Source organism: Vigna unguiculata, chromosome 2 (assembly GCF_004118075.2).
Source record: "Vigna unguiculata cultivar IT97K-499-35 chromosome 2, ASM411807v1, whole genome shotgun sequence".
NCBI classification, from domain to species: Eukaryota; Viridiplantae; Streptophyta; class Magnoliopsida; order Fabales; family Fabaceae; genus Vigna; species Vigna unguiculata.
The window spans coordinates 31,135,830-31,157,814 of record NC_040280.1 but is presented as its reverse complement, the minus strand read 5'-3'; the positions used below and the strand labels follow the sequence as shown (position 1 = coordinate 31,157,814).

The 21,985-nt window shown below is 29.6% G+C and overlaps 1 protein-coding gene across 1 annotated transcript; it reads right to left on the bottom strand.

Annotated features, from left to right (window-relative positions):
- Positions 1-5,679: 5,679 nt before the first annotated feature.
- LOC114172989 lies at positions 5,680-6,916 on the bottom strand. Its single transcript, XM_028057171.1, has one exon. The coding sequence runs from the start codon at positions 6,718-6,720 to the stop codon at positions 5,836-5,838; it is 885 nt and encodes a 294-aa protein (XP_027912972.1). The 5' UTR covers positions 6,721-6,916; the 3' UTR covers positions 5,680-5,835.
- Positions 6,917-21,985: the final 15,069 nt, after the last annotated feature.

Here is a 21,985-nt window from a genome sequence, read left to right as displayed (position 1 = left end):
GTGTTTTAAGAAATATTCAATCAATCTAAATTTAGGTGATATGTTTTTTATTTTTCAACTATTTAATTTAAATACTACTTTACTAATTCATTTTCTTCATTATATCAACGGATATTGTTGGAAAATATGTTAAAAAAACTGAATTATAATTTAGCCTTGAAGGTTTAAAGTAAAGTTAAGTAGTTTTGGTTTTCTTACCGCCCATAACCTTTTCTTTTTCATTCCTATGAAAGTTGAAGTCATTGTTTTTAGTTTTTCTAAAGTACATGAATTTTTATTTTTGTTTCTTTAAAATATTTTTATATTTTCATAACTAAAAAAATTCCAAATCGTAATTTTTGGCCTAATATTTATTTAAAAATATTATAAATATATAATTTTAAATAATGTTAGATATTATTATAAACTTTGATATTTCAGTTATGTTGATACTTCAAAGTATACCAATCATTTATCATAACATGAAAATTTATTAAAAGATAAAATAAAATAAGAATACAAAAGTATGGGAGACCAGATCAAACCAATGATAAAAATTATACTTTCACAAAACATCGATAAACTATACCTATCATGAAAAAACCTAAATAAATACATGGAGGTAAATATTAAACCATTTATATTGTTCTATACGAATCAAAGGTAATTTAGATAATTTATCAGCACAACAATTTCTTTCATGAAAAACATGAGTGATTTTGAATTACATATACTTACAAAAATGTAAGCACTAATGTCGTTTTTCTTTAAGATTCAAAGAAATCACTAGTTAATTCACAAAATTATGACATATTAAAGAGAATCACTTTTCAACCAAAGTTTTCGAAAGCCTTCCCTCCAAGCATGCTTTAAAGCATAAATGGTTCTTATAAACTCAATATAAATAAGTTTATACCCTTAAAAAAAGGGAAAAGTTACCCACATATTTACCTCGACTTCTTCTAAAAATAATAGCACATGAAGTTAAATTAGGACAACTCCTAACTACACAATCAACTAAGTTCAAAAGTGAAACCACTCTACCTTTTCTAGTTTGAATATTAAAAATTTTCAGTACCAGAAAATTATATATATATTACTCATGTTTTTTAAATTTATTTTTGTTGAAAATCCAAGTGTGAGTCTAAATCTCACATTGGGTAAAATTGAGAAAGTGGAACATCATATAAGGAATAAAACTCATAAATCCATTGCTTTAAGGTTTTGGGTTAAGATTGGTATTCATGTTTTATGTGGTTGAACTCAGATTTTATTAGTGTTTATTAGTGTTGTATCTATCTTCTTCGATGTTCACTTAATTTTTTTTAATACGTAAATAAATAATTAATGTGTCTGTACTAATAAGATTCAGAATGCTAATTTTCTTCATTTTTCTAAAATTAAAAGAAAATACCGTTACTTGGACCTAGACTAGTTTCACGAGAATTAAAATAAAAGCTCACTAATCTTGTACGAACTAAAATATTCAAATTAGAAATAGACGGTGTATATTTTAAAACAGATAGATTGTATATAACTACACACTAAGTGTATGTTGCTTCCGCTTCTTTAAGAAAATGTTTTGATGCAATAAACGTTATGAATGATTTTGGGTAGTTGTTTGCTGTCTCCAGGTACATTTGAAGGAAAAACTGTAAAAAATGTAGGTCCTATTATATTCTACTTCTTTTCACTTTTTCATAATTTTGGGTTGGAAATGCATTTTAAAGTGTTGTTTAAAACGAAAATGTTTTTCAACATAAAATAATAATAATAACGTTTTTTTTTCAATAGAAAAAACATATAAATTAATTGGATGGAGATTCTCACCACGCTAAAATGTGAAAATAATTATTTTAACGGAAGATTCGGACTCACATTTTCTCAAATTTTAAAATATTCATCTATATTCCTTGCTTCCTTACGTTTTTAATTAAATATTACTCACAGTTGATCTAATTTTTGAAATAAATACTTATATCTCTTATACTTTTTTTTCAGTAAACTGACATTATGTTTTTTTTTCATTTCATTTAAAATATGATATTAACAAAATTTTAAATAAAAAATATAAAATTAGAAAGTTAAAGTTTTAAAATATAACAGTTAAAGTTTTTTTTTTTGTGAAAAAAAATTAAATGGAAGTAAGTGTCCTTTTTCAAAAAAATATAATAAAGATAAATGTTATTCATTACAAATATAAAAGAAAAAGTATAAGTATATATATTTAAAATTAGAAAGTGTAACTATTCTTTCATTAAAAGAAATTTACTTTGAAACTAAAACAGGAGTTAGTATTAGAGATAATTGCAATTTTTTCTGCTATAAGTAAGTAATTACAGATATAAACAATGACAAAGTTTATATTATACATTTGTTGTAAGTATTCCATTCCGATTTTAGGAATCCAGAAGTAGTTCAGGTTCACAATCTAAAGCAAGTGCTAACTTATGGGATTTAAACACCATTCATAGTCAACAACATACAGCACGTGAAATTAATATAATGGTCAAATAGTTCATCATAAATGAATATTTGAATTCAAATTAATCTCTACTGCAATATATCACGTCTGTGTGCACACATTTTTTAAATATAGATGAGATGATAGTATGTTAATATGTGATAATAGTATAATGTTATTAAGTTAATACATAAAATAAATTTATATTTATTAAAAATAAAGTGAAATGAATAGAAAAATTAATTGTTGATGAATAACCATTAATTTTAAAAAAATTATATTATAAATAGTAGAATTGATATTATGAAATATGGGTACAAAAGAATGAATCCTCTTTATATATTGTTATATATTAGCTCTAAAATCTCATAATTATTGTAATATCTATTAACCACGGAGTCTTATCACAGTTTCATTCTAATATTTGTACTAGACACTAATGTAAGAATGATCCTATCTTAACTTTTATAGAAATAATATTTTGATTATTAATTAATTTTAATCTATGATTTATTTAATATTCTCTCGCTTAGTATTAGTTAGTAATTAAAATATGAATCTTTAATTTAAAATGACAATTATATTCAAAACACATGTTAAACAATGATACGAAAATTTGAGCAACAAAATAATATCCTATATGGATATTTATTTAACTAATCATATGTTTCATAAGAATAAGCGAAATAACATATTTCAATAGTTGGAAACATAATATCATGTCTAATAAAATTAATGAATACGCTTTCAAATGGATAACCACATATCAAAGTTCGAATAACTTTTACAACAACAATGTATGTACCAACACATATAATCATAATTAATGTAATACAAGTGTGAACAATAATTATAATAACATTTTATCATATAACTTACACATCACTACACCCATGTAAATTACAATAATGCAATATTAAGAGAGAAATACACGCATAGGATAATAATAATAATAATAATAATAATAATAATAATAATAATAATAATAATAATAATAATTATTATTATTATTATTATTATTATTATTATTATTATTATTATATAGTGCATTCTTAAATTAAATGACCATAGATTTATATATGATACATCATCAAATTAATTCTTTAACTAAATGATAATAATATGGCTGTCAAAATAGACTATTCTGCTCGACTGGTCTGGACACCATAGGTTGGTCATTTAATGAGCCAATTCAACCTGATTCACTTGTTAGCAAGTCAAAAAAATTTGAACTTAACTCGACCTATCACAGGTTAGTGGATTAAAAGGATTAACTTATTAGTTCACTTAATTAAAAAATAAATAAAATTCTTATTCAACAATTTTTAAGTCTCGAAAAATCATTAGTAAGGTCTCCTCTTCTTTCATCTTTAGAATATTTGATTGTTTAACCCTTTCCTTGTTAAGAGACAACTTGGTGTAACATTCAAGAAACTTAATTCAATTTGATGAAAACTTATTAATTTGGGTAAAATCCAAAACCATTATGTATTTTACAAAATGGAAATGAAAAGGAAAATGAAACAAAAGCGATAATCAACCATTCAATATGGATTTATAGCTATAACATCTATCTATGTAATATGCTTTTAATACAAGGTGAAATTTGTAAAAACAATATTCTTGTATACCATATAAACTCAACGAATCATAAAATAATTAATGATATATGTGCACGCTAGTTGATATTCATTTCTTAAAACATTTTTCTTCAAAGTTTTCAATCACTTCTTAGTGAAATGATTACATAACAGTATGTGTTAATTTGTTTGATAAAACAATAGATATAACCAACTTTTATTAGTCATGAATCTAACTCTTGAGTATTAATCTTCTCAAAATCTTGTCAAAGGTCGGTTTTAACAGGATAAGTGTTAAATATGTTTTTGATTCTTTACTTTTTAGTCAAAATTAAAATTAGTCCATATTCAAAACTTTGACACAATTTAATTCTTTAACTTTTGAACTGTGTGTATTTAATTTTTTTAGCCAAATTTTATTAAATTTATTTAACGTTTCAAATAAATTTTACAATAACATTTGAGTTGTATGCATAGTTTGACACATTTTTGTTTTAACGTTAGATAAAGAATTATTATGAAACACGTTTGAAACGTCCAATAAACTTAACAAAATCTAGTTACAAGGACTAAATTCACAAAATTTTAAAGTTGAAAGACTAAATTGAGTCAAAACTTGGAAGAAAGACTTATTATAATTTTAAATTAAAGTTAAGTAACAAGAAATGTATTTAACCTATATATTAATAAATATAGTATTTAATTATTAATTAACAATAATCTATAATTAAATTTAAATAGGAACTAGGGTCGCATACAGTAAGATAGGCCCATAGGCTCGCAGAAACATTATGGAAAGAAATGATGAAGGGGAAAGTTTGGTTACAAGGAAAAATAATAATAAAAGGAAAGGCAATTAATAAAAGAAGTGGTAATCGGAAAGGAAAGAAACGTAGGGAAGTAGGAAGTTGAATCGGGAGAGATTAATTTGCGTCAAAGAAAATGACTCACTGTTGTTGAAGTTAGTTAATTTGTCATTTGATCTTTCTCATATCATTTCATTTTCAGACAACTTCATCTCACGCCTTATTTTTAACTCATTGCGTAACTTGCGCTATACTTCCCATGCCCTATGCGATGGGACCCTTTCTCCTCCAAACAACAACAACAACAAATCCTCAAAACCTTCTGCATTTTTCAATTCACACACACACACACTTGTTTCATGATTCATGTTTCTTAAGTTGTCGTGTTGTAGATTTTTGAATCATAGCCATTGCCATTACCCATTTTCAAACCCCAGCTAGGAATTCGGTGAAAAGAGGGAGAAATTAAATTAACTAAAACGACTTATTACCCAATAATTCCTAGTTGTTCTACATTACTACCTGAAAGCGACGAATCAAACAGATGCGACAGTGATTCTTTCATGGAGCATTTCTATCTGGTTGGTTAAAAGCTTTTCCAACCGTCTCATTAATTCATTTTCTCAAAAAACCTAACTAGTATGTAAGTACTTCCCTATACATTTAAAGTATCGCCTAGGCCCAAATCTATACCCAATAAAAGTAACATTCTCGGGGATCAATACAAATTTATATTCAATTCTTCAAATTTAATTACGAGTGTTTCAAATCAAATATCAAACTTTGACTTTATCTTTCATTGCACCAAAACAACCCTAAAAATGGAGTGCAGAAAGCCAAATCGGAAAACTGTGAAGAAACATTGCGTGGTCGATAAATGCAATAAGAGTAGGTTGAGTTCAATACCTCAACAATCAGCAACATACATACACCCCAAATGAAAATAAATCAAGAAGAAAAAAAAAGTGTTTATAAAAAAAGAAAAGCAAACTGTAAATACGTGTTTTTACAATTTATAAATGATGAGAAAACAGGGCAACACAGCGCGCGAGTCAAACACTAATAACTCGCCGTTGTCCCCACTGACCGAGTCGAACCCGACCCGTCCATCCAACAACGATTCCATGAACCCATTTTGCTTGGAGACCCGACCCGCTACGACCCGGCACACAAGCATTGCCCTCCTACCCCTACCTCCGCCCGAGCTTTCGTGGGCGTCGCCGCTGCCGGCGAATGTGCAGATGGCGGAGCCCTTACCGCCGGGGAAGGACAGCGCGCAAGCTCCGCCGTAGGGGCCGCCGCTGGAGGTGGGGCCCAAGCAGTGAAACCTCATGACCTCATTCCCGTCCGCAACGCATCTCGCATTCTCCTCGTAGTCATGGGCCGGCCCAGTCCCACTCCCCGCCCGGCCCTTCACCGTCTCCCGATACTCCTCGAAGCGGGAGACCGTTCGCGGGCCGCTGTGGACCTTAAATATCATCTCGACGCGGCCCGAGAAGGGCTTGGGCCCCCAGCTGGTGTGAAAGATTATCTCCACCACGTTCCGCGAGGGATGCCCCTCAGTGAGTTCGGTGAGAGAAGGGAAGCGAGGGTCGGCGTGGCGCGTGGCGGTGGCTGTGACGCTCCGGGAGCGGTTGATAGTGGTTTCGAAATCGGGCTTGGCTGCGGATGGGGGGTATCTGGAGCTGGGGTGTTTCTGGAGAGGCTTTTCGGGCCTGGGTTTGGGCTTGGACTTGGGCCTGGGCTTGGTGGTGTCGACGACAACGTCTTTGATGTTTTGAACGCTCTTTCTGCAACTTGAACTGGGAATGAGGTTTTTAGAGTTTGGGTGGTAGACGTCTTCGTAAGCTCTTGACTTGCACTGCAATGACTTCATCCACCCACTCGCCATTACCCGAACCCAACAAGACGGTAATGTTGTAAAATGTTGTCTTGTCTCTCTCTCTTTCTCTCTCTCTGATTTATCTTAAAGAAGAGACCTTTTGGTAGCTCTGGGTTTTGTTTGGAGTTGTAAGAAATGGGGTCTCATTGTGGCTATGTTTTGGTCGTACAGCAGAGAAGGAATGAATGAGAGGAGGAGTGGATGGGACATGGCGCCATAATAAATGGATTTTACCCTCTCTCTCTCTATCTCTCTGTACTCTGTGAAATCGCTTTTTTGCCCTTCTCACTTTCTTCGAATTACCCACGTGGCCTCTGTCTCCTTCTTTGCTAAAACTACAAATCCCATTAATTCCAAAAACAAAAAACCTCATCATTATTCAGAGGTTTCATTTGCTGTTACGTACCAAGCTCAATCCTGGCCACGCACGCATACTGTCATAATATTCAAGGAGAGTCATTTTCTCTACTGCCATAGTATTCACCATTTCAAACTTCTAAATTAAATGCACACTATTAAACCACTTCCATTTTCAAACATCTAATGTAACCACTTTTATACTATCACTTACTTCACTACTTATAAATCTAACCATTGTTGTTCATCAATGCATACAAAGTTTAAAAACTGTTAAAAAAAATTGGCTCATACTTTTGTATTTATAAACTCTCTGCATTAATGTACTGGCCCATTAGTAAATTTGGTAAAGAAATAAGAAATGATAAAATGATGTTATGAAAGTTGCAGCATTTGGATAGCTTAAGTTATAATACTGCTGAATACTCGATATTTATGATTTGGGATGTGGTAGAAAAGTAGGGCATCAATGAAACAAGTGCTTTAATTAGGAGGTTTGGGTAATTTCAAAGGAAAAACTACTCTCCCACTGTAAATCATGGGTCAGCATCAGGGCTGAATGGAACACTATTATGATCTCTTATGGGAGTCAAGACCTGAAAAAGCTACCCTGTGCTTTTTTTATTTTTTGTTTTTTATGTGTGTCAGTTTTTAATCTAGAACAAATAGTTTTAAAACTAAAAATGTTTTTTATTTTGGCTAAATTATTTTGTTTGTTTGAAAAAATTGAACTAAATACATTTTCTGAAGAGAGCGTGGCTTAATTGTCTTACAAACAAAAAAGTTGAATAATTGTTTTCTTCGAGAAAGTTAGGTGAAATTAATAACCTTTGAAAAAATAGCATCTTTTAAATTTTTTTCTTGCGTGTGCACTCTCTTTTCTTTGTTTTTGTTTGCACTCTTTTCTCCCTCTCTGCATCCTCTCACTGTACATTACCCTTTCATAAATATAATATCTCTTTTTCCTCACGCTTTCTCATTTTTTTATCTGTTTTTTTCAGTCATATCTATTGTGTTAAATTTTTTCAGTTATTTTGTTACTTTATCTTTCAAAGTATTTATTGTTAACTTTAATTTAAAACTTTTTCTAAGGAAAAAAAAAATAAAGACTGTCTTAATATAACTCTAACCTAATGTTCGATTACTTGGCCGGCTAACATAAGACTTCTTCCAAAATGTACCTTACTAATTTCTTTAGGAAAATACTAAGTACTATTACTTAACAAGTAAAATCAGTTTACATTATCTACAAAAACTAATATATCTATAATTAGATTAAATAAATTTATTCATTATTGTGAAAAGCTAAAACAATCTTATACAAAGAGAAGTAGTGATACTAGTTAACTTCACTAACATCCAACAAAACTAACCCAAAAAATGCAATTAAAAACATATGGATAACTTTTTAAACAAGAAAACAATTTCCATTAAACTTCTTAAGTGGATTCCACGAGTCACTAGCTAGCACTTGCCATGTTCAACTCATTTTGCGTTTCTTGGCTTTCACAATAACCCAGCTCATATTCAGATGGTGAGTAGCTAGCTTATCAAATCACACTCTAAAAAAATAGAAGGTTTTGACCTTTCTAACTAAGAATGCTTGGTGAAGACATTGTTGCTTCTTGAAATCAAAGCGACCATTAACACAGAAATGCAGTGTTGGACCGTCGTCATTTTGAATAATATTCAATACTCCATTAAAAACCGAACTCAATTATAGCACAAAGTCCAAGTGGGAACAGAGAAATGAGTTAAATTTTGGATTTTGACACGAGGGGTAGATTGGTCAATGCAATGAGAGATTTCCCATCTTGGTTTTGAACTGGGTGGACGTGGGAGTAATAAAAAAAAATGCAGAGCGTGATGGCACAGTAGATAGATACTAGAAATTAAAAATGAAGATGTCATGGGAGTTTGGAGTGGAATAGTTGGTGTGGTGTGGGGAATAGAAGAATGGAAACTGGCACAGAGTTGTGAGGGAGAAAGCATCTAAAAAAGCACTGAAATTTAAACTAATAAAACGACAGGTTTTGTTCCACTTTCTTGCAAATCTTAGTATTTAACAATGCCTAACCTTGGCATTGTTTATTGTTGCAGGAGCTATTGTAGGTACCGAGTCACTGTTCTGTTACTAACAGATTGTGAGAATGGCCTCTAGCCACTTCCATTAGAAGCAGACAATCATATGGAGATAATCAAAGCTTAGGTATAATTTTATCACTTTATAATCAACACCACCATTTTTAATTCCACAAATGGAACAACACACGAGGCCATCAACCCCAGTCAAAAAGTTTCTTACAAATTCAACACCATCACCACCACATGTGATTTTTTTTTCTTCTAAAAACAAGTGCTTGTACAAAAAACACCAAGCATTTGAAAACTGCAATTGGAATGAGAAGTGATTTAGATTTAGCAGTTTTTATGAGTAGAAAAACGATTCATGACAGTGTGAAAATTGGTGAATCGGGTTGTTGGGAAGTGCGAACGAGAAATGCGTTGGCAGGCTTTGTTGTCACGCCTGCACAATCTATTCCACCGGGAAAAAAAAAATGCCTCAACTTCATTCAAATTCAACGTCAACCTTCAAATAACTATTCTCTTTATTCCGTAATTTGCTTCCAATCTTTTTGGTGTTGAAAAGGACGTTTATTGAAGAGTTGAGTTGAGAATATATATATATATATAATAATATAACCTCATTAAAAATCACATTCAAATGCACTCCAAGTGTTTGTAGATATTAAAGTTCATTTTTACTGAGAATATTAGATTTGAATAAGGGTTATGATTTGTCTTTTCTTTTTTCTGACAAAATGATTGCATGCCGTATTAATATTCAAAGCTTCTGCGAGCAAATTCAAATGACTTAAAACTAATGACAGAGAAAAGACAATGAGCTGGGTTCTGCCACAGTGAAAATAAAATCCATTGAGTAGTCATAACAAAACTTAAATACTTGTACTTACTTTACCTCTCTTCACCTATCGTAAGAAATACTACTTTACTACGCTTAAAAATCTAATTTTTTTTTCTTAGTAAAGTTGATGTGGCAGCGATTTGAATTTAATTATTATTACGTGACAGTTGGAAGTGGGACGGTTAGAAGAGTGGAATGGAATAGAATTGTGTTAAGAAAAAGGGCGAAGCAAATCTAGGAACGCTTTTGTGAAAAGAAATGGAGAATCATGATCACGCTTCCTAATCATGTTGTCTTCTTCAAAAGCAGATTTTGCAAAATCAACAACTCTTAACTGCGGAAGTTGAATACCAGGACCCATCTTTCTGACCAACTCCTGAAATCGACTTCTTCAAAACATTGCAACCTCGTCAACACATAAAGCACCTAAACAAATTCAAAAAGCTTAACACACAACAACCCAGGACCACGCATATGCTATGCTACTATTTTACTACGCTTTTATAAATTTTAATTACTTAAAGATACTTTTAAAAGAGCAAAAGCTTAGTCATTTCAATCTATGTTCTTTTCGAAAAATAGTTTATGTTAAAAAGACAATATAGAATAATTTTGTATATTATGATAGTATAAATGAGTCTTATACTGAATTAAGGTAGTTTCTACTTAATATAATTTTATGAAAGTTAGTAAAATTATCACAGTTAACGTTTCTGATAAAATCAAAGTATAAAAAATATTTACATAATAATTCTGGAAAATAAACTACTCATTTCAAATAACAATTTTAACTTCGTTTTAAGTTTTATGAATAAACGGGCCACCAGGCCCAACAAAGAAAAATGGAAGAACAGCCGCTAACAATAAAATATACTTTGATTTAAAAGTACCACGTTTCTTTATATTTTTATTTACTAATAGTATTTATGTTTGATCAGAATAACATGATTTTAGTTCCTCGTTAAGGTTACAAACAGATAACTTCCAAAATGTTTGAGAGACCAAGACACATATATTTTTTTTTGTCATAAAATAAAAGGTCAACTTTTGAGAGCCATAAGTTCGTTCGAATGTTTTAAATTTAATAAACTGATATTAATACATGTTGAGGATAAAATTATTAGTAATCATTAGAGACAAAAATAATTGGTAAAAAGAATAAATTATACATAATCCATGTTCGGAGGAGCAGATTATTCAAAGTATTCGATGATGAAGGAGTGATTTTCGGATCCATGGTTTAGAATTCATACCAAGGGCCATCATTATTTTTCTTCTTCTTAAAGAGACCAATTACAAATACAAAAGCACATAAACATGTGCATACTAATTACAGATTGAGACCCATCCAACATACTTTAATATTAGTGGTATCAGAATGTTAACCATTTCTGAGGGAAGTCATGCACGTTTCTCTGTTGAATTTTATTGTGTTGTCTTCTGTTAAACATTAAAAACATTTTGTTTTAATATTTTAAAGATAATTTTATTATATTTTAAAACTTTAAAATTAGTGTTCATAGTGTATTTTGAAATTACAACAGTAAAAAATCAAAACTTGTCATAAACTGTCAGTTAATCTTTTTGTTTAGTTAATGATCTGAAGGTTTGTTTGTTTATCTCTTTCTGGTCTTAATAATCTGTCTGTACAGTGATTACCATTTTTATTTTTAGTTTATAGTTACATTGGGCTCCATTGAAGAGCAAGAAAAAAAGGCATTGGGCCTTCTCAGTCTGATCACAAAAACGGCCCAAAATAACGTATATTCAATCAGACCGCTAAAACTGTTGAAACTCCAAATTAAAAAAATCATTTATAACTGGTTAAGTTGAAACAATTTCATTTCAATTAACACTGATTATTAAAGTTTTTAGACCATAGAAATCAGTAAATTTATAGTAATTAAATCTTAATACAAAAAGTTCTTTCCACCATCATTATATGTGTTGCTATGTTTTTAGAAACTTCTTAATATGGATCAAGATCTTCTCAGTTGGTATAACTAGCAAGACAAGGTGAAGTTATGATATAGAAAGATACAAAAGTTTTATAGTAGGGCTCATAAATTATATATGTAGGTCCATTAATAATTTGTCTTTATTTTTTTCCACTATGTCCTTGTCATGTTACTTATATGCCAGGAATTAATTTTTTTAATAACATCACATAACCAAAACTTATTCTTACCGTGATTTTTAATATAATTATGGTAACAATTATAAAATTTACCATAAATGACGAATTCAAAATATAGATCTGCACCTGTGAATTAAGTTTAAAAACAATTTTTTTTAAGTTTTTATTATTTCGAAATAGAAAGCAATTTTTATAGAAATAAGTTCTCAAATACTTTTTTTTTTACCACGGATTCTAAATTTGAACGTTCACTTTTGGTTTCTAAACCAAAGTGTACGACAGTACTGAAAAGAAATAGCATATTTACTTTTTTGATGTTTGTCGTGGTATCATTGATTGATCGTATTGAAGGAAATTGTATCATAGAAATAATAATAAAAAAAAAAAACAAGCATAGGTAATATTGTGATTAACATAAGCATTTGATTATATGTAAAATAAGATATCTAATATAATAAATAAAGATTAAAGCCAATAATTATAACATAATTTTTTATGTAATGTATATATAAATTGGGTTTGGTATGAATGTTTAGGAAGGTTCTTACTTGGTAAGCATGAGGCATCGTCGATGACGTCTTTTCCTTTAGCAAACATAAAACTGTTTCAAGTCTTTTCCTTCACCCTCTCTCGCAGTTTTGTCTGTACTTACAACAATTTAATTTCTCTTTCTCTTTTTCTTTCACGTTTCCTCTATGGAGAAAAACGACATAAGATCACTGTGTGTGATATTCAGGGTACATAAAATTAATTCTTCAACGTCATACTAAACATGTGCAAATTTTTAAAAAATATTATAACTAATATTTTGCTATGATTCCATACTTTAATATGCGATTTTTATCAACGTGTTTAGTTCACATTTTAAATATAGTTTTCACATTCCAAACATCCTTAAAACGATTCCTTACATTGTTTTCATTAGTTTTAAAAAAACTGTGTGATTCAACAACAGGAAAAGAATAGAAGCAAAGAAAGTAACCGTAACAACAGTGAGACACGGCAAAATCTGACGCAACGTAATTTCTTTTTGCAACATTGATTTAGAATGTGATGGACGTGGGGTCTTGTCCTCCTAATAATTTAGGTTATCATCATGGAGCACATTCAAAGTCGAGCAACCCAACGGGACTGGTTTTTGTTTCTTAGTTGTTTTCGACGGAAAACTCTTGATTGTTTTGTGAGCGTTGGAATCCCAGAAACTATTGCAAACCTCTGTCACTAAAAAACATCTTGCAAATAGTTGCTCAAAACTCTTGAGGTAACCCTTGTGTTAGAATCGATTATCTGCGGTTGATGGTCTCTACCACAGAGTCATCACCGACACGTAATTGTGAACACGTATTGATTGTAGCATCCATTGAGGTACAGAAGAGCTGTATAAAATTTCTTTTCAGCTTTTGTCTCATTTTCCATCGAACAACAGAATGTGTGCTGCTGACAAAAGCAAATGAGCAGTTGTTCATGCTATTTCCATGTGCAAATTTGTTGCTGCTGTCAGATTTTTTGCAGAGGCACTGATGCAGAAAACCCTTTGGTCTATCACCTCTTTCCGAAGAATTGAAATCCGTTATCATATCTCTGAGAACTACTGCCAGGTGCTGGAGTTGATTTATGTCTATCATGTCTCGGACGATACTCTGTCAGTTCAGGTGGGTTGAGTGCAACTCTTTCAATTCCTAAACCGATAAAATACTTTTTAATATCACGAGTACCACTCAGCATGTGCCTAGTGTTTTATCTCTCAGAATTTAACCCTATATCAGTTGAATTCATGATTAAAATTAGTTGTTTCTTTAGAATGTTCTATTCTATCTTATCTGATCTGATAGCTCCATGCTTTTGAATTTTGGAGAAAATTGATGAAGTCACGTATCAGTGTTGACGGTGTTTTATTATATTGAATGCTGTCAGCATAATTGGCATTGGTATATTATGTGAAAAACACTAATAGCAGTGCAGCATATAATATTTATGAGGTGGGGACTGGTACCAACATAATTTTAAGCAGTTAAATTTGGAGGAAACAGTGATAGGGTTAGATATATTGATTGGGTTCAGTATATGGATGATGATGGTTGTTTGAATAATTGCATCGACATTTAGGTTATGAATGCATTGAGTTGGAGTTAGAAGTAAGGTTATTGTTGTTGGTAGTGTAGTGAAAGTGGTAGTGGAATCCACCACAATCTGAGTGGCCTACCACTGTCATGAACAACTGCATGCCTGGCATGTGTTGGTTAGAGAAAACAAGTTACTGCCAGAAGTTGGGTTTGATTGCAACTTTGTATTTTGTGGGACACATGCCAGGTGATTTTGATGTAAGTTTAGTAGGTATACATTTACTATATACCTCATTTTTTCTTCTCTTATTTTTATTTAAATCTTCTAAATTTGTAAGAGAAGTGATTGAGAAGCCGTGGTTAATGCTAGTTTTGTTTTTGGGTCAACACCTATTTTTATGTGGCTTGGTTTCCTGGTTGTTTTTCCGAGTTTGGAAAGACGTGTGATTTTTCTAAGTCAACAATATTGTGCTTAGAAGCATATTAGAGTTGCATTTTTTGTATGAGAAAGTTAGAATTGATGAAATATAGTATTAGAATATTAGCGTTGGTGGTGTGCATGAGAGAATGAGGCGTGTGAAATGTTAGATGTGTTGGAGAAGTGATGGGATGGATAAGGTGGATTAGGTGATGAGAGTTGTGAAGACGATGTTGAATGATGGATGAGGGACAATGATGAATGGATCCGACAGTGGAGTTGTGAATGGTGACTGCAGCCATAGAAACAGAGTTCTGCAACCATGTGAGGGTTTTCTGAGTTTCGTACGAAATAATTTTGGGAGTTTTCTGACATTTGGCCATGGACCCTTTCTTCGTGATCTCAATCTCCTGACGTTCTAGGATACTTGATCTGAAAAAGCTAATCCAGGACCACTCAACAAAATGGGATACTCAACCCAGATACTGCCATACTTTTACATGTCTTTCTAATTTTGCCATATCTATGCAAATTTATCACTGCTAGAAACCCACAAACTCACCACCCTCATGCACCACCATATCAACATCATATCACAGTTTTATGAGATGAATTGAAAAGGGAGGGGATGGCCCCAACCACCTCTGCAAAATTCTGGCACAATGTAACCACTCTGAAGACAAAGCTACATGTCTGTGCAATGCGCACAGAACGGCCATCATAAAAGGCACATGCAAAATGTACCGTGTGATTCAACTTGGTAACACATATATGGACACAAATGCGATTATAAAATTCTCTCATGCACTCATCCAATGCAACCATGTCGATGATCTTACCTTAAATATGTGATTCCATTTTGTACATAACATGTGTATTATTGGTTGAGATAAATAAATGAATTACGAAGGAAAATATTGGATGTGGTGAATGTTGGTGAATTCCGAACTTCCAAGAGTAGTTATCCATCTATTCTTCTTTGGATTCCATGGGAAGTGCTTCCTTGTTTATATGTGGATTGGATTTGATTGTTGATTGTTGCCATGTTTTTAACCAGGCCAACTTTTCTTACTTTCACTGTCTCAGTATTTTTCATTATTTTGAATCTACCAACTGTGTGTGTATATATAGATATTGTTAGATAGATATATAGAGAGACAAAAAGTAGTGGGTGGGTGTGGAATGGGTTTTGGGGCCATCTTCGGCTTTTCAACCTTCTGAATCAACCTTCAGTTTATTCACGAATATGTTTTAGTAATAAAATATTAAATTACAGAGGTAATGTTCAAATTCCGAAATAAAATGATTGTAGAATAATTATATAAGATAATGTGATTGTCAAAAACTTGTTATTAGTTACAAAGGATAACTAATGACATGTTCTTGGTTTGTTATCTAAACAACACTATACTAAACATCTTTTACGTCTATTTTTTTTTTTTTACAGATTAACTTTTAAAATGTTTAGAAATAAATATATTTTGAGAAGACTAGTTATTGCAAATTATTTATAAAGAACAATAAAAAAATTATGTGAAATTAGTAATGTAAAAATATATTTAATTTCTTTAATTTAACATGGTCTAATAAAATATTCAAAATCATTTAGCGTCTTCACGATGTTCATTATCATATAAAAAACTATTATTAAAGATATATGAACCTGGTTTGGCCAATTCCAAATTAATGGAGTAGAAGGGTAACTCACCTCATTTATTAGATAAAAGAAAAGTGTAAAACCAATGTAATATTCTAGTAAAATTGATATTTTTAGTAAGACTATAATGAGAGCAATATGTTAAAATAAAAACTGAACCAAATCAAAATTTAAGTTCATCTATGAATTAAATGAAAAAGTTAAAAACAAAACGGATTGACTTATTCTATATTTGTATTAACTTGCAAAATCAAGTAAATCAAATAAAAATAATATGCTATTTTCATGTTAACTTGAGCACAATAGAACTTGTTTTAAGCTAAAATTCATATAGATGTCTTTAGAATTGAGTTTTGATGGTGATATTTTTGAGTAAGAAAACATTAAGTTGAATAGGAGGATAACAATATATTTCCATTTTCATTATTTATAAAAAAATATTATTTTTTCATTCGTCTAATAATATGTAAAGGTGAAGAATCTATATAACAAAGGTATTTTTTTTTTACTTTAATGTTTGATCATCTTAATATTTTTTATTCAAATTATTGGTTTACTTGTTATTTTATTCATTTCTAAAATTACATTAAATTAATATTACTATTTTAATTAATCAATTGCACTATTTGAAAATATATAAAATAAATGAGATTATTAATTTTAAAATAAAGATTATGAATTCATTTTTATTTTTTTTAAAAGTAATGAATTACATTTTAAATAAATGAAAAAAATTGAATTAAATAAATGTTCATTTAATAAAAAAATAAAAAAAATTATTAAAAACATTAGCAACAATTTCTTAAAAAAATAAAAATTAGAAAATGAAACAAAAATGTGCTAACAACGACAATCACACAAAAAAAATAAATAAAAACATTCTTAGAAACATGATTATAAAAAAAAGTTATTAAACAAATCAAAACAGTATTTCTAAATGTAAATTCAATAGAAAAAAAACCATAATTTGAACTTAAAAAAAAACGAAATTCTTATTTGAAAAATAAGATTCTTCATTCTTAAAATCGTGTTTCAAAACATAAATTATTCATATACATAGAAGTTTTAAAATTTGTTTATTTTAATAATATTTTACTATTTGTTTCCGTCAAACATATAAGATTCTCAAAATTTGTATAGGAAATGATTGGACCACCTTCTTATGGACGCTTTTCAAAAATCTAAGAGCTATATATATACACCAGAATTCTTAAAATGTTTCTCCAAGCTGGTTCCAATGTGAATTGAATTTTTGTTTACATTCTTTTGTATTACTCGTTTTACATCACCATCATGCATAGGTGATGATTTGCTGTCACTAAAACAATTTATAGCTGGAATCACTGTTTCAAATGCATAACAACCAAAAATGGAACACCTTTACAAATAGAAAGAGCTCCCTGCTTTTATGCTTCCATATGTAGAGATCATAACAACAAAATAAACCCCTTAAACATCACATCCAACCAAACTTAACAAATCATTCTCCACAATACTACAATCTTAACTGAGAAATTTTTCTCATTTTAAATTTAATTACTTTTTTTTATGATGAAAGAGAGAATGATAGTTAAATGTATGATGGCATGATGATTGATGAATCCTTGTTATGTCAAGGAGTTCTCTTCTATTCTCTTCTCTTCTCCTTTTTACAGCATGAGCTTAGCATGTGGGATCCCTTGTTCCTATTCCCCTAAAAATGCCTTTCCAGTTTTGAAGTTTGGGAGAAAAACTAAACAATCAAACAAAAAGTAAAAGGGTTTTGGCAAATCAGAATCTTATATCATCGATTGAATAAAACAAAAATAAAACAATCCCCTCTTCCATGTAATCAGTGCCAGCACCCTAAAAAAGAATGAGTTGAAAGGATTATTTACAAAGTTTATACTGTTTAGAATGGAGAAACACCAGATAAACAATGGAAAATATGGATGTGGACCCAAAAGGGTCTTATTATTATTATTAATGCTGGTTTTCTGAATGTGGTTTTTGGTTTAACAGCATCATTGTGCAAAGAAGAGACTTGTGATTGAGACTAACACACATGGGATGGCCTAGCTATTAACACTCTAAATGCTGACACATGGCATAGAGATAAAGAGATCATTTTTGTCTCACAAATATATAACACTATTATATTTTTTATTCACTGATTTGATTTGATTTGATTTGATTTTATTTTATTTGTTTCTCTCATTTTGTATTTGTCTCAGCATGTGAAGAGGAAGAAATATCCAAGCAATTTTATCTTTTTAGTTTTTTTTTTAACTGTCTCTTTCTGTAAAGTATTTAATATGTGATTATTTTGTGATCTATTGATAAACAAGAGTCCGAATATTTTGACACTTAATTTAAAGTAAGAAAATATTATTTAAGAAAGAGAAATTTGACCGCATTTGTTACATTACTCGACTTAACCGCATCACATGATGTTTGTAATCGTTTTATGATGTTTTGTTTCTTTATAGTATCATCACGGCTTCCCTTTTCTTTGTAAAAAACCAAAAACACTATTACATTACTCTCTTTCTTTATAAGTAAGGTTAAGATAAGTATGACATGATATACCAACACATTTTAACAATAAAAAATATATTAAAAATGTCAGAAAAATAAGTTATGAACCTTCTTCACCATTTCAGAAATAAGAAACAAACAGTGTAATATGAATCTCCTCCCTCCTAACTGTGTCCACTTCCTTGTTTGACTAGTTATTTTTGTTTGGTTTAGGTGGCATTAATTAGTGGTTAGAAGAAGTTTCCATGTTTGAAAAAAGATATTGATATTGATGCAGGAAGAGAGGTAAGTGAAGTTGAGGTATATCTCGAGAGCTAAAAGAAGAACTTTTGACGACCCTATGCTTAAGGGACTATGCATTACTGTAAAGTATATATGGCCAAGCTAGAAGCTAGGGCTTATTGCGTCAGTGTTTGAATTCCTACTTGTGGCGAGTTTTACGTAAACAAAAACTTTGACCATACGCTACTATAGTACACTTTCAACATAGATTCCACTGCATATCAATGCACAAATGAGATGTGCATCATAAACTCTGCTACTTTTCCCTATCTACTTCTGATACACCTCATCTACTTATACAACTTTTTTATTTTATATACAGGACCCTGAATCTGCACTTGCATGCTGCATATCGCGAACAAGTAGTCATTCTTATTATTTCCTTTATATATATATATATATATATATATATATATATATATATATATATATATATATATATTTACAATTGTACCCTTTTATGTAATGGTACCTATATGTGAAGGATAGAAATCCACTCCATGAGGAAGGAGATCCTTCGAAAGGAAAAAAAAAAAAAGACTCTCTCGCCAGGACAAGATATATGCACAGAGAAAGTAAATTTATTAGATCCCGTTATATCTGTTTTTCTTTTTTTTTATTGATTATTTGAAAATATTATACTTTTACTTTTATATATATTACTCTAATATGATCCAATTGTTATAAAAAATATTAGAATTACAATGTCTCAAGTTTATTTGGTTATTACTTTACTTACAATCTTATGATTTTGTCACATCCAGAAGAAAAATTAAATTCAAAGATACAAAATCTGATGAAAGTTAACACCAGGATTTTAAACAAATGATCTATCAAGAAGTGAGACGCATTCAACGTATTTGACATATTTTCTACTAGTTTTGACTTTCACTTCTTCGTTAGAAATATATAAATAAATATAAAAGAACAAGATAGTGATGTTTGTAAAATTTATTGACCTAAGTGTTTAATAGAATAGCATTTTAAATTTTTATATTTTAAAATGATTTTATAAAAACTATAATAAAAATTGTCTTCTTACATTAAAAATTAATTATGTTTAGTTGAAAAAATCATTATTATACAAGCATGAAAAAAAGGGAAAAGGGACACTTAGAGTTTATCTACTTTTCTCCACCTATATAAATTTGTTGAAGTTCTTAGTTTCTAATGGGTGATTTTGAGATTTCAGGAATTAATATAAAAGATAATTATAAACTATAAATATTCAATCTTTTTCATTTAATTACATTGATATAAACCTTAGATATTCCAAACAAACAAATTTTATGGTAAATAAATAGTTGGATAATCCTTGTGCCAAAAGGTCATTCTATATGTTGAAGATTTAGGAGAAAAAAAATAATAGAAATAGGGGTTCAAGATTTAGGAAAAAATGTAAAAAAAAAAAATAGAAAAATTAAATTTTATAATAATGGTTAGTTTGTTAAGTTATAAAGCACTCACATGTATGGTTGAATATGAAAAAAATGAATTATGAAAAGAAAAAATTATTAACACTTAACATATTTAGTGTTAATCAAATTTATTGCACACATATGAACATAAATGCAAAACAAACTTCAAACTTAATCAAATAATTAACTATGAAAACAGTTGAATTAATTTGGTCAAATATTTAAGATGACTTATTTTAATGATAATTCTCAGTGACTTTTGTTACTGATTTTTTTAACCTACTTTATCTTCAATTAAGTTTCAGTATGATATGAAATTAGATGGACCACAACTAAAGGAAAAGGACCTTCCTTCCTTGAAGTTCCTTGAAGTATATTTGCATTTAATCATTTAAGATCACATAATTACTTCAACACAAATGATTATGGTTAGGATAATACAAAATTAAATATTTTTTTATTAAATATTTAAACTATTTTATCATAATTACTTTTATTACATTTTTTTCATCAGTCTTAAAATTGAATTGATTTTTGTTAGTATGTTACTGTACGACAAGGAGATGAAAAAAAAAGGTAAAGGAAGAATTATTTATCCAAAAAAAAGGAGAAATGAGAAAAATATTTATAAAGTGATATTATTTTATTATTAATAATAAATAATTAAAAATCAATAACAATAATAATAATATTATTATTATAATAATGAAAAAAATTATTTAACTTTTTTTCTACAACTTGTAATTTTGATCCCGTTTACATATTTGTTTTCTTTAACAATTTTCTCATAATCACATATATAGAATTAACAATTAACAATTAATAAATATAATAATAACTTGCATACATTTTTAGTTTTGATTTAAACTTTGTATAAGTTTTTTATGTTTCTTTAAAATTGACATTTTGATTTTGTTCTTTCTTTTATCTATCTTCTTTTAAATTCTAAAATCACTAATTTTTTATTTCTAATATTATTTTAAGGTAGATAGTTGATATTCATTTTTAAAATCTAGACATTTTTATGATGTAGGAAAATTAGGTGTGATGATTAAATGTATATTGAAGTTTCTAATAATGTAGTCTGACCATCTTATAAATATAAAAAATTAAGACTTTTATATACTACAAGAAAGACACACATTAATACACTGATGTTAGATTAAAAATATGATGTTGATTTGATTTTGAAGTCCCATAAATACAGGTTTATAACTAAAAACTTGATTTGAGTTTCAACTAATTTGTATAAGTAAGGTATCTATTTCAAACCTTTTTCAGTTATCCATCTGGGAGTATAGAAAATCAAATATCTCTTTTAGTTGTGGTTCAGGACTAGGACTAGTTTCTCCTCAATTTAAACACAAGTAGTTCACATCACTCTATCTTTTCCATTTAAAAACCCTCTTTTTTTCACTTTATTACTACCTTGCCCCCTTCTCTTTGCCTTTGCCAAATCCAACTAATATATATATACCTGTCTGCAATCCTCTTTCTCA